At 43.7% G+C, this 14,285-nt stretch overlaps 1 protein-coding gene across 4 annotated transcripts in view; it reads right to left on the reverse strand.

Annotated features, from left to right (window-relative positions):
* The window catches only part of ARID1A (AT-rich interaction domain 1A), an 89,153-nt gene that overhangs the window by 45,684 nt on the left and 29,184 nt on the right, over positions 1–14,285 (reverse strand). For all 4 annotated transcript variants that reach the window (XM_054498934.2, XM_063667319.1, XM_063667315.1 and 1 more), the window contains exons 2-4: positions 9,464–9,676; positions 7,729–8,181; positions 6,515–6,631 (exon numbers count right to left, since the gene is read on the reverse strand). In XM_054498934.2, the coding sequence (XP_054354909.1) occupies positions 6,515–6,631; positions 7,729–8,181; positions 9,464–9,676 (783 nt within the window). The remainder of the gene's footprint in view (positions 1–6,514; positions 6,632–7,728; positions 8,182–9,463; positions 9,677–14,285) is intronic.

Genomic DNA, 14,285 nt, shown 5'->3' on the forward strand with positions numbered 1-14,285 from the left:
AGACCAAAATGTAAATTTACACGTGTCCCAGTAAGAAAAGTTACAGAAGCTGGGCCGGGCACAGTGGCTCATGCCTGTAATCCCAGCATTTTGGGAGGCTGAGGTAGGTGGATCACAAGGTCAGGAGTTCAAGACCAGCCTGGCCAAGATGGTGAAACCCCATCTCTACTAAAAATACAAAAAAATTAGCCAGGCTTGGTGGTGGGTGCCTGTAATCCCAGCTACTTGGGAGACTGAGGCAGAGAACTGCTTGAACCCGGGAGGCGGAGCTTGCAGTGAGCCCAGATGGCACCACTGCACTCCAGCACTCCAGCCTGGGCAACAGAGATTCCGTTTCAAAAAAAAAAAAAGAAAAGAAAAGTTACAGAAGCTGGGCGCAGTGGCTGACGCCTATAATCCCAGCACTTTGGGAGGCTGAGGTGGGTGGATCACTTGAGGTCAGGAGTTCGAAACCAGCCTGGCCAACGTGGTAAAACCCTGTCTCTACTAAAAATACAAAAACTAGCCGAGAGTGGTGGCGCACACCTGTAATCCTAGCTATTCAAGAGGCTGAGGTAGGAGAATCGCTAGAACTCGGGAGGCAGAGGCTGCAGTGAGCCAAGATTGTGCCACTGCACTCCAGCCTGAGTGACAGAGCAAGACTCTGGTAATACAGTCAAGCTGCTCCTGTCAGATGTATACTTCCCGAATGAGCACTATAATGGACGCTGCTCAGGTTCGTCTATTCAATAAGTTGGAGTCTACTATATGCCAGGCACTATGGCAATAAGCAACTAGATGCCAGGCACTATGACAATAAGCAAGACAGCAAGTCAGCCCTCAATGAACTTGCATTAAATAAGTAATTTAAATTACACTTGAGATAAGTACTAACAAGAAGTATGGGTGCTAAGAGTTTACTATAGGCTGGGCGCCGTGGCTCATGCCTGTAATCCCAGCACCTTGGGAGGCCGAGGCGGGTGGATCATCTAGGTCAGGAGTTCGAGACCAGTCTGGCCAACATAGTGAAACCTCGTCTCTATCAAAAATACAAAAATTAGCTGGGTGTGGTAGCAGGCGTCTGTAATTCCAGCTACTTGGGAGGCTGAGGCAGGAGAATCGTTTGAACCCGGGAGGTGGAAGTTGTGGTGAACTGTGATTGTGCCACTGCACTCCAGCCTGGGTGACAGAGTGAGACTCCATCTCAAAACAAACAAACAAACAAACAAACAAAAAACAGTTTACTATAGCAAAGGAACCTGATACAGTCTGGAATAGATCTCTACCTGCAAATCAGGATTCACCTGGGACAGCTGCTAACCACACCAATGCCCAAACCCCACATCAAACAAATCAGAACTCTGTGAACCCAACCCTGGGCATTACTTTTTTTCTTTTTTTTCTTTTTTTTTTGAGACGGAGTTTCACTCTTGTAGCCCAGGCTGGAGTGTAATGGCACGATCTTGGCTCACCGCAACCTCCGCCTCCCAGGTTCAAGCGATTCTCTGCCTCAGCCTCCCTAGTAGCTGGGATTACAGGCGTGCACCACCATGCCCGGCTAATTTTGTATTTTTAGTAGAGATGGTGTTTCTTCATGTTGGTCAGGCTGGTCTCAAACTCTCGACCTCAGGTGATCCGCCCACCTCAGCCTCCCAAAGTGCTGGGATTACAAGCGTGAGGTACCGTGCTTGGGCCTGGGCATTAATTTTTAAAGATAATACACTCCCCCAGGTAATTCTAACATGCAGACACAGTAGAGAACCACTGGTCTTGGGCATCACATGATAGGTACTGGGGGCACAGAGGTCAATAACACAGTGCCTGCCTTCCAGGAGCTTACCATTTAAGTAAGTAGAGTTAGGCCAGGCAAGGTGGTGCATGCCTATAATCCCACCACTTTGGGAAGCCAAGGCGGGCAGACTGCTTGAGCTCAGGAATTCAAGACCAGCCTGGGCAACACGGTGAAACCCCATCTCTACTAAAAAATCCAAAAATTAGCTGGGCATGTTGACTCACACCTGTAGTCCCAGCTACTCAGGAGGCGGAGGTGGGAGGATCACCTGAACCTGGGGAGGTGGAGACTGCAGTGAGCCGAGACTGAACCACTACACTCCAGCCTGGGTGACAAAGAGACCCCCATCTCAAAACAAACAAACAAAAAAAAGTAAGCACAGGTAGAGGGCATTGGCAAAATGCTCTGTCAAATACAGGATGGTGCTTACCAAGAGGGATAAGTGATCCCAGAGAGCTATACAAAGTTTTACCTGTGTTAGCAAGGCTTGATTTCTACAGATGGGTACTCAGGTACTGAACTGTGCTTTATATTTTTGTAGGCCTTATATATTGTGCAGGTTTTTGTTTTTTTTTTTGAGACAGAGTTTCACTCTTGTTGCCCAGGCTGGAGTGCAATGGCGTGATCTTGGCTCACTGCAACCTCTGCCTCCTGGATTGAAGCAATTCTCCTGCCTCAGCCTCCCGAGTAGATGGGATTACAGGTATACACCACCACGCCTGGCTAATTTTGTATTTTTAGTAGAGATGGGGTTTCTCCATGTTGGTCAGGCTGGTCTCAAACGCCAGACCTCAGGCGATCTGCCCGCCTTGGCCTCCCAAGCCACTGTGCCCAGTATTTTTTTTTTTTTTTTTTCAGACAGTCTCGCTCTGTCACTCAGGCTGGAATGCAGTGGCACAATCTTGGCTCACTGCAATCTCCACCTCCCGGGTTCAAGCAATTCTCCTGCCTCAGCCTCCTGAGTAGCTGGGACTACAGGTGCCCGCCACCACGCCCAGCTAATTTTTGTATTTTTTAGTAGAGATAGGGTTTCACCATATTGGCCAGGCTGGTCTCGAACTCCTGACCTTGTGATCCGCCAGCCTCGGCCTCCCAAAGTGCTGGGATTACAGGCGTAAGCCACCGCGCCCAGCTATATATATATATATATATATATATATATATATTTTTTTTTTTTTTTTGAGATGGCGTTCACTCTGTCACTCAGGCTGGAGTGCAGTGGTGTGATCTTGGCTCAATGCAACCTCCACCTCCCAGGTTCTAAAGTGATTCTCTTGCCTCTGCCTCCCGAATAGCTGGGACTACAGGTACCCGCCGCCATGCCTGGCTAATTTTTTATATTTTTAGTAGAGATAGGGTTTCACCATGTTTGCCAGGATGGTCTCGATCTCCTGACCTCATGATCTGCTCACCTTGGCCTCCCAAAGTGCTGGGATTACAGGCGTGAGCCACCGCGCCCGGCCTTTTTTTTAAAGGTAAAATAACAATGGCCTTTAGTCAAGGAAGTCATCATAGAAGTTATTTAAGCTGCGTCTTGAAGCTTGATTAGGTAGTAGTTTTCTGAAGGAACAGTCTTTAAGATATAGTCTGAAAGATGAATAGGAGGAGTTGAGGGGAAAAGTATGAGGTAAAGGGAAGGGTGTGTGCAAAGGTCTGAAAGCAAAAAATAGCATATGGTGCCTTAGAGAAACTGAAAGAAAGCCAAGAGCAAGGCAGAGAAAAAAGAATAAAGTAGAGGTTCTCAAAGTGCCATCCCTGGTCTAGCAGCAACAGAATCACAGAGGAACTTGTTAGAAATGCACATTCTCGGGCCCCACTCCAGACCTACTGAATGAGAAAGACGCAGGGGATGGGAGCTGAGAGGGAACAGCAATCTGTGTTTCTGATGTCTAACATTAAAGATCCTGGATTTTAGGCTGGGTGAGGTGGCTCACGCCTATAATCCCAGCACCTTGGGAGGCCAAGGCAGGTGGATCACCTGAGATCAGGAGTTTGAGACCAGCCTGGCCAACCTGGTGAAACCCGTCTCTACTAAAAATACAAAAATTAGGTTGGCATGGTAGAGGGCTCCTGTAATCCCAGCTACTCGGGAGGCTGAGGCAGAATAATCACTTCAACCTGGGAGGCTGAGGTTGCAGTGAGCTGAGATCGTGCCATTGCACTCCAGCCTGGGCAACAGAGTGAGACTCAGTATCCAAAAATAAATAAATAAATAAATAAATTAGTTAGGTGTAGTGGCGAACACCTGTAAACCCAGCTACTCGGGAGACTGAGGCAGAAGAATCACTTGAACCCAAGAGGTGGAGGTTGCAGTGAACCAAGATCGTGCCATTGCACTCCAGCCTGGGCAACAAGAGTGTGAAACTCTCTCTCTCTCCCAAAAAAAAAAAAAAAAAAAATTCTGGATTTTATTCTAAGATTAACAAAAAAATAATTGAGAGGTTTAAATATAGGGATAACATGATCAGGATAATAGCACCTAAATGGCTTGGCATCAATAACTGAGCACAGACTCCTCAAAATTTAATTTTTGTAATATTCAAGGGTCACAATCATAATGCCTTTAGGGCCAAGAAGGTAACGTGAATGAGTAAGGAGGGCAATGTGAAATCTGAAGGGCTGCTCTCCAGCCAGCCTGGAATCTGCTCTGGTGCCAACAGGTACCTCATAAACATTTGTTTAGTGAAGGGATGCACTGGCAAACCTAGGGATCCTTTAACACAACTGGTTAAGAAAGGAGAGGGCTCTTGTAGGGAATTCAACTTCTCATTTCTTCAGATGGGGCTGCTTCCTAGCCTGCGTAGGCAAATCTGGCATCAAACCAAACTTTCAAAGAATAACCACTTTTTGATGACTGCCCAAGTAGCAAAGGGATAAAAAGCAATTCAAAAAACAAGATGCCAATAACCCAGCCAGCTTACCTCCCACATGGAGCTTCTATCACTGAGCAAATGACCCATTTGGATGAATCTTTAGAAAAAGCCCAAACTTGGGAATGTTCCTTGTGATAGCCTTCCCAGGAACAACCATCCCCTGGGCCTAAAAGGTTGCCAACACCTTCACCTTCACTTCAGTGGGTCAGGTAAGAAGTTCTTAAGATTCCCAACCCTTGCAAGGCATGTAGCATCTCTGGATACAAGCCTTCTCAGGACCAAAAAAATAAAAAATAAAAATAAATAAAAATAAATTAAAAAAAGCCAAATACAGATCTATCAAAAAAGGTCACCAGAAGCAAGCAAAAACTTTTTGGAATGAAGCAACTTACAGCACTGACAGAAATCCACCGATTTGGGTTCTTGACACAATAGCACCTCACCCAGATTTAGCCACAGACCACAGATGATGAGGGAGTGGTTACACATTCTGACTGAATCAGGTTAAAAAGCACATTCCAATGAAGTTCAGGATGCAGAAAAGGATTGCAACAGACACTAATGAGAAGGGAACAAAGAGTGATCACTTTATTAAGGCACTTCCTTCCCCCAATTCCTCAGTTGAGAAAGTCAACAGTCTCAGACGTCCTATGTCCATTCTGGCCTCAGAAGCCTGAACACCAGGTGCTAAGGGACTCTGCAGACCTTGCCCTATTGAGGTGTCTCAGAGACCTTCAGGGGAATCCATGGGAAGCTTCATGATGAAGAGAGTTCCCGCTTTCTGCCTATTTCTTAGAGATCCTGAAACCATTTCTCTCAGGTCAAAATAAATGAAGACACAGGTTTTATATCCAAGTAGAGTCAAAATTCCAAAAGATTCTTATCTGGGTATGTGGCTGAATTTCCATTTCCTAACTGAAGCAGGATTTGTCATTGTGGGTTTGCTACCCACCATCTTACTAGATGACTAGATTTCAGAGTAGCCTATTTTATTTCTGTGCCCAGCAGATTAACTTTCAGAGGCTGAGTAACTTGCCCACAGAGCTAAGACTAACAGTAAAGGTTCCTACAACCACCTAGTATGGTGTTAACTGCCTTTTAGATATAAAGCACAGTCCCAATGCCCTCTGAGGTGATGATTACAAAGGCTGACATTTATGGAGTGCCTACAACGTGCAGTGCTCGTGTGCGCTCTCTAGTAACCTATTTAATGTTCGCCACCACCCCTATGAAACAGAGTTGGTGGCAGAAGCTAGAGCCAGGAACTCTGGCTCTAGAGCCCAAGTTCTTAATCACTAGACTATACTGCCTTTCTCAGGATATGGTCAGTCCATCCCATAAATAAGTACCTGATTCCATAACCAAGCACCTGGGCATCAAGTACTCTACCAAAAAACAAAAAAAAGTATTCACACAAAATCACCACCAGAAAAACTGCTTTTGCTCCAGCCACATTCAATGTGACAATGCATGCTGAATTGCTCCAGGATCCTACCTTGTAGCTAAACATTAAGCCAAAAACCTAAAAATTAAGCCTGTAAGAGTAAAGTCAAGAAACTGATACTTTTCTCAACTTTGATGGAGAGCAGACAGTGCTTCTGGTATCTCCATCTTCTCTGCCCCTCATGTGGGTCCATGTCTAAAAGCACAAGACTTAAAAAGACAAAAACAAACTAAACAGATCACAAACCTATTCCCTGGGCAGGGAGACAGAATAGACATCTACAAGTCAGCTTTTAAGTTCCTTGAATTCAAGAAATAACTTATTCATTTCGGTCAAAATTAGCTAAACTTCCAACCAGAAACTAACTAGTTTGCGTTGGTTTCCTCTCTGCCCCTATCACCTTTCAGAAGGTGCAGAAATACTCACAGGCAAGCTGGAGGGTCTTGACTGAAGGCTCAGGTTCATATCTTCTTGCCCTCCCTTACTGGAGGTCATTGAGGGGGCTGAGGATGCCTGAGACCCAAATGAATCTTGAGATAGCTCCTACAACAAGAAAAACAAAAGCTGTGATGGCCTGGTATTGATAAACCAGGCAAGCTTACTTCACTGTTGAAAGGGTTATGGGACTGTCTCTCATGAGTGTGAGAGAAAGCCCAGTTGCGAAAAGTATTATATGAAGGCCAGAAAAATCCAAGCCGTGACTTGTAAGAATGTCAACAGTGGACTCTTTCTGACAGAATTGTCACCCATTTATTGCTGCCTACAGAGGGCTGTTTCTTGGGGTTAAATGCTAATGTGTGGCCAACTTCAAGTTAAATCTATCAAGGAATGAGACCAATGAAACCACAAAAATCATGCTAGAACCTCTGCATTAAAATGAGTACTGCTTCCTTCAAAGACATCACCTTGGGATGAGATATTTATTCCAACAGTGCCACCAATACATAAACTTTTTAGTGGACCTGTCATCACTCAGTCATCTCTTTTCTTTGGGCTCTACAGGAATAAAGCCCCAAATGCTATTTTAGGCTCTACAAGAATAAAACCCCAAATGCTATTTTAGGCTCTATTACCTACATCTTGTTCACCAGACATAACTCCAAATGAATTTTTGCTATCTCCCCAAACAAAATCCACCCGCAAAAAATAAGATTTGCCACCACTGAGAGTATTCTAAAGAATGTGGTATCAGCTCTGGTGGCAATTCCAAATGAAGGGATCCAAGTATTTTGAGCGATAGCAGAATGGAATGGCAGTTGGAGTGAATGTACAGTACCGTCTTTCAAAGTGACTGTTTTGAAAAAAGACCAACTTACTTGGATGCTGAAGTTTTGATGTTGATTTACAAAAAAAAAAAAAAAAAAAGTCCCATTATCTTTAATTTCTTATCCATCTATGAAACTTTCCATTGCCCTATTTATTCATCATTAAGGAATTAAGGAGAGCTACAGGTCTTTATGCAGTTAAGGAGGTTATGCCTTTATTAGTTCAATCAATCCAGTTAGCATGTTTACCCAGAGTTTAATTGGTCTTTAAGTGCACGTTAGAGAACCACTCTGTACAGCAAAGTTCTCATGACACTAACCCCCAAGCTGTCTGTAGTCACACACAGGGAAGGGCAGGAGGCAGGGATATCTTACCTGCGGTGGAGGGAAGCGCTGCTGGGAATAGGCAGTTTGCTGGGACTGCTGAGACTGGGGCTGAGGATATGCAGCCTGCTGGGAAAGCGTCGAGGGTGCTGGCTGCTGAGGTTGCTGCTGCTGGTAAGGAGACTGAGCCTGTGGCTGTGAGTAGGGGGGCTGGCTCTGGGGGTGCTGCTGTGTCGTGGACTGCTGGGAGGGGTATGGAGCCGGGGACTGCTGATGTGGAGGCTGGGATGGCTGCTGAGAGTATGGAGGCTGAGAGGATTGGAGCTGTGGTGGTTGAGACTGTGGCTGCTGCTGATACGAAGGTTGGGCATGAGGGGTCTGGGACGGTGGTTGCTGGGAGTAGGGTGGCTGCTGCTGCTGAGGGTGAGGACTTTGCTGGTTGTAATATGGAGTCTGGCCCTGTTGACCATACCCGCTGGGGCCTTGTTGTCCATAAGGAGGAATCTGTAGGAAAGGAAAATATACTTTTAGCACTGACTCTTCTGCATGAGGAAAGATGAAGTGTTTTGTGAGAAGCTATGCACTGATGATGAGTATAGAAAGCAAGCATGCAAAGCCTCATACTTAGGAGGCCCAGGGTTTTTCTCTCATCCCTGCCTAAACTGAGCCAGGAAGGACGGCCAAGCTGGGTTTTTAGGTGGTTTGTTTACAAGTGGACTACATTTATCCACTGAAAATTTACACTATTTACTATTTGGGCAACTAACATAAGTTTAAGAGCAGCTGTTTCTACCAGTGAGCCTACTCTTTTTATCATGGCCTAGACTGTTTTTATAAGTGTTAGGAATCTGTACCACAATGAATAGTCAATAGCAGCCTGGCTCAACCAACTGAAAACCTAGGGTTTGGTAATTCAGACAGTGTGCAAATCACTAAGCTACTTTGGTTCTCTCTTTCATTTAGTTTTCATTCAAAAAAAATATTTGACAGCCTACTCAATTACTTGTACCAGGCACTATTTTAGGCACTGGGGATATATTTAGTAAGCAGGCAAAAAAATTTAAAAAATAAATAAAATTACCTCATCTCTCCTCTACTGGAAAAAAGAGACAATTTTCTATATTAAATGCGTACTTTGCTTTAAAGTCTTAGAAGTAAAATTTGTTTTATATTCTCTCCCTCACTATTTTCAGTATATCACTCAAATATAAATGATAGAAAACTTTGTCAATACAAAAATGACAAGAGATAATGATGTGAATGGTTCGACAAAAGGAGATGGATAAGGGGAAATCTTAACATTTGTATCAATGCTGTTAACATCTTTTCTGTTTAATCTTCCCCTTTTCTTCTACTCCCAGTCACATTCATTTTGAACCAGACGGCAGATATGTTAAAGGTATTCAGAATCATAAAGGGCCTCTTCCATCCCCAGGGCACATGATATGAATGGTTTTCTTAATAGTAGCAGTGCCTACGTGTTCAGCCACTGCCTTTCATCCCATCTCATTCAGAGATCACCACTCACTAGGTATAAGCTGGCCAGTCAGGTCAAGAGAAAAAGAGATATGTACCTGTGACCAGGGAGTAAGTAGTTTTCCTTGGAACACACACGGGATGGTGCCTATAGCTTTGGCTTTGTTAGTAGCACTCTGTAATTAACTGAGCCAACAGGTCTACATTCCTGTCAAGAGGCTTGGAAGCCAAGGATACATTCTGATTCTATAGCTCACAGATCAGATTTTGGACAGCGACAAGGGTCAAGGTAATCACAATCACCATCTACCTGCTGTGTATAAGAGAGGCCGCCCATGGCACTCTGCGCCCGGCCCTGCATGGTCATCGGGTACCGCTGTGGGGTCTGGGACCCATATGGCTGCCCTGGGTACCCATGTCCTTGCTGCGGTCCTGACGGAGGTCCCTGTTGCTGCGAGTATGGGTTAGTCCCGCCATATGGCTGAGGTCTCATCTTGCCCATCTGATCCATTGGACTGGATGGCTACAAAATAAAGAGCATTTCATTAACCTGAGCTTTGATGGCCTCTGGCCACTGAATATACAACCCAAGTACACAGGTTTTTTTAGTCTGTATGCTACAAAGAAATACAGTTACTCTGAAAGAGCAATGAGACCAACCTAGTAACCTTTAAGTCAACTGACCCGCCTCAGAACCCTAATTTTGTCATTTGAAAAATGAAAATACCACCTATTTGTGAAAACATCTTGTAAGCTAAAAACTGCTTTGTAACTGTGGTACTGCTTGAGATCCAAGGGACAGGCCGGGTATAAACAAAGGTCCTTCAGTTGGTAGAGGACGGTGCTGCTATGCACTGCCATCACCTTGTTAAACACCAAAATTGATGCTTCAATACCATGACGGGGAATTCAAATACACAAACATCTAGATGTTTCTATTCTCCCAATAGTGGAAACTCCCCTTACACATCTATAACCTGTTTGCACTATGGCACAGTTAAATTTATGCTTTCTTCCAAATAAGCAAAGAAGCTAAGTGACAGTTGAGGGAATGGTAACTCTGAATTAAGAGCCTTGTGCATCTCAACTGAAAAGCTCATTTCCTTTAATATTCAAGAGTTTGAAGATATAAAAAGAACAGAACTTTTGTCTCTTTGAGAGACAAGAAGATTCAATGGTAGGCTGTCATGGAAGTTAAAAAAAAAGAACAAGAAGACAGAGAGGTACAGCTAGCACCTATAATGAAAGCTCAAAATTCAATTCACAGGTATTTGATGCAAACAGCTTTCTTTCCAGCTCTTTGTGGAGCAACAGGTTCAATCAGCTCATTCACTTTTTGATATGCCTTTATCCTACTGGCACTCCAGAGCACACTTTCCCCTGCCAGAAATATCTACCTATATCTATTGGTGGTGTGTGGGGAGGGGGAAGTTTCTCTAAGCACCTTTAAGATACACACAAGATGGAGAGTAGGCATGGGTCTGATATAAAACTTAAAAACTAGCTCTTACATTGGGGGTGAAATAGATACTGATACTCTAGGCCTATCATTAACCATCAAATGAAGGAGTTCAGTGGTTCATTGATTTTAGCATGCATCAGAATCACTTGAAAGGCTTGTTAAAACAGACTGCTAGAACCCACCTCCCAGGACTGGTCTAGGTTATCCCTAGGGTTCCTTCTAGTTCTATTATTCAATAATTAATGAGCTATTCTATAATTTAAGCTGTTAAGACCTTAAACAACAACAAAACCTCCAAAATAAAGGAAGGGGACATCCAAACAATTCGTTCTCTGTACGTGTTTATTTTTTAATAATGCTATTAAGTGTTTTATAGTAGAGGAAGTAGAGCTTTCATGAAAGAAAACAGGTAAGACAATAAGCCACAGAGGCTGTTCTTCTTAATATCAAAAGGAAAAAAGAGAAGCAAGAGTTATTTCTTAGGCTATATCTGAAATCTCAGCTAAATTGGTGAGTGATGATGGGAATACTCCTCCCTCATGTTTCTAAACTGTACAAAATCATAGTAAAACTGTGTCCCAAATCACTACTACATGTTATTATTAAAGTACTGTTTCCAACAATCCTAACTAAACAATTTTTGCCCAAGTCTTTCATCCACATCAGAAGCTCCAATAATGTTCCCTATCATAATTTTAGAGCTACATAGATTTTAGGGTTACTTAGGAAGTTCCAATTTAACAACAATTAATAAATAGCATATGGTCCTCCCCAATACACCTGGCAATGGAGCCAAAACATCACCACTCTCCTGTAAAGAGCTTGGGGGCTTACATGGCCATATCATGCCACATATCACACTGAGGTCCTCATCTCATCACAGACTGCAGCTGCTGTCCATGTGGCCTCCAACTGGAGAGACTATTTTGTTGAACAAAGAGATCAGCCTGCTCTGGGTATCTCTGTCAGTCTAGGTCTCCCCACAACATGAGGGGCAGTCATTACCATGGTTACTATAGAGCTTCTAGAGCAGTAGCTATTAACCAGGGCTGCAGATTAGAATTTTCTGTGAAGCTTCACAAATGGCTAGGCCTCTCCCTAGAGATTCCAATTTACTGGGTCTGGAAGGGCTTGTGCTCTTCTCCAACCTCCTTAAGATCTTTGAATGAGTCCGGTGTATACTATTAGCTAAGAACCAGTGATCTAGAGAAGCACTGGCCAATAACATTTTCTGTGATGGGTAACTATTCAACACTTGAAATATGACAAAGGAACTAAATTTTTATTTTTATTTACATTTAATTAATTTAAATTCACACAACTACATGTGGCTAGTGGCTTATTATGTTAGAGCAGTTCTAGGACAATGCTGTTCCCAAATCACTTCCACCACTCCCTGGTCAATAATAGTTCCAAACTTCCTAACTACTAAATCCTGCACAGTATTATTACATAGAGCATAGTGTAATAATTTGATAGACTTGGGTCCAAATCCTACCTCTCTCACCATCCTACCTTGAACACATCAGTTCTTTAAATGCACATAACACACTTCACACAGTGCCTGGTATTTAAATGTCCAATAAATGGTAGCGATTATCAGTAATGATAAAACAGTGCTTCTATCTGGCTCTAAAGCCCTCTACAATGTGAACCAGTTTTCCACATTTTTTCAGTCTCACTCCAAGATTCCCCACATACTGTACATGTCCAGCTCTATGCAATGGCATCCTGCCCTGCCCTCCTGTCCACAGTGGCTTCTAGTAACAGAAACTTGACCTTTCAAAATGAAGCCACTTCCCCTATCTTCAGCACACTTTGATCTCTCACATTTCTAAATGCCCTATTGTAAATCCAGTTAGCATCCTAAGATTTAACACTTAGTTGCAACTAACTATTCCAACTAACTGATTGCATTTCTCAAGACTAACTTCTGGGAAGCCAGAGATCAGGTGTTTTATCTTCAAAGCTCTCCCAAATACCAAAGTACAGAGCTTGGGCTCAGTGACTGTTCAATGTGCAATGCTGTCCTATTCCAAAAAAGGGTAGGAGACACTATGGGGACAAAGCCCAAATCAAACTATCTAGCCATAAAGCCAGGGTCATAGCCTAAATCTAACCTTAACACAGGGGTTATGACTTTGAAGGTAGAAAAAAAGTTGGAATGAAGTGAAAGAGGAGAAAGAAGGATGAGAATATTCAAGGGAGAACAAGCACACTTTAAGAATAACCTGGCTGGACGCAGTGTCTCACGCCTGTAATCCCAGCACTTTGGGAGGCCAAGGCAGGTGAATCATTTGAGGCCAGGAGTTGGGAGACAAGCCTGGCTAACATAACGAAACCTCATCTCTACTAAAAATACAAAAATTAGCTGGGTGTGGCGGCACATGCCTGTAGTCCCAGCTACTCGGGAGGCTGAGGTATGAGAATCACTTGAACCTGGGAGGTGAAGACTGAAGCGAGCCGAGATCGAGCCACTGCACTCCAGCCTGGGCAGCAGAGCAAGAGTCTGTCTCAAAACAAAACAAAAAACACCCAAGGCTGGGCGCAGTGACTCATGCCTGTAATCCCAGCATTTTGGAAGACTGAGGCGGGTGAATCACTTGAGGTCAGGAGTTCCAGACCAGCCTGGCCAATATGGTGAAACCCCCTCTCTACTAAAATACAAAAATTAGCTGGACCTGGTGGCGCACACCTGTTAATCCGAGCTACTCAGCAGGCTGAGGCAGGTGAACTGCTTAAACCCAGGAGGCAGAAGCTGCAGCGAGTGGAGATCGTGCCACTGCACTCCAGCCTGGGCAACAGAGCGAGACTCTGTCTCAAAAAAAAAAAAAAAAAAAAGTTTATACCAGAGAGAATTTCAGAACTGCAGGGGCATCCTCATATACACTGCTTAAAAACAAAAGGCTAAGGACAAGTCACCTTTTCTTCTCTCACACGGAGGCCTGCACTCCCAATTGAGTACAGCTACTTACATGAGGGCTATAAAGGGTTCAAGGAATGTCCCACCTCAACTTTAGGAAATCTTTGTAGACCAAAAATAAAGGTACATCAAAGAAATTTTTATTCTAAAAATAAAATTAATATGCTTCCTTTTTCTGGTCATCAGATTTTTGACTCCCTCCCATCACAAAAGGCTTATGATCAACAGAATATGCAGCTTATTTAGCAAACTAAATATATATTCAGTTCAAACAATCAGATTATTTTCATCTCATGTAAAAGTTAGACATCTGCTCAAATCAGAAGGGGAGGTGGGCAGGGACCTAACTCACACTTAGGACATTTAAAACCATCGTGAAAGATTTGTGATTTGCAGTTATAAACGAAATGCCATCTCCCAATCTCTCGTAACAGAGAAGGGGCCTTAAATCTTCACTAATCAGTTTTATTGGAAAGTAGCAATTTCAGACCAGAAAAATCCCTACATGCAAGATACAAAAGCCAGTATCAGCAGTCTGCAGGCACAAGGCAGGGGATGGAAACTCCAAACCCTAGCTGCAAAAAGCCAGAGATTCCACTCTGGGAAAGACAGAGGAAATCCTTTCAATGGGAAACCACAGGAGTAGATTACTGTGATTACACTTCAAAAGCAAAGGCTCTGCCACAGAGACACATAATTGAGAGGAAAATGCTGCCCCTTGATCAGCAAAGTCGGGCCCCCTGCTAT

This window comes from Pongo pygmaeus, chromosome 1 (assembly GCF_028885625.2).
Source record: "Pongo pygmaeus isolate AG05252 chromosome 1, NHGRI_mPonPyg2-v2.0_pri, whole genome shotgun sequence".
Taxonomy (NCBI): domain Eukaryota; kingdom Metazoa; phylum Chordata; class Mammalia; order Primates; family Hominidae; genus Pongo; species Pongo pygmaeus.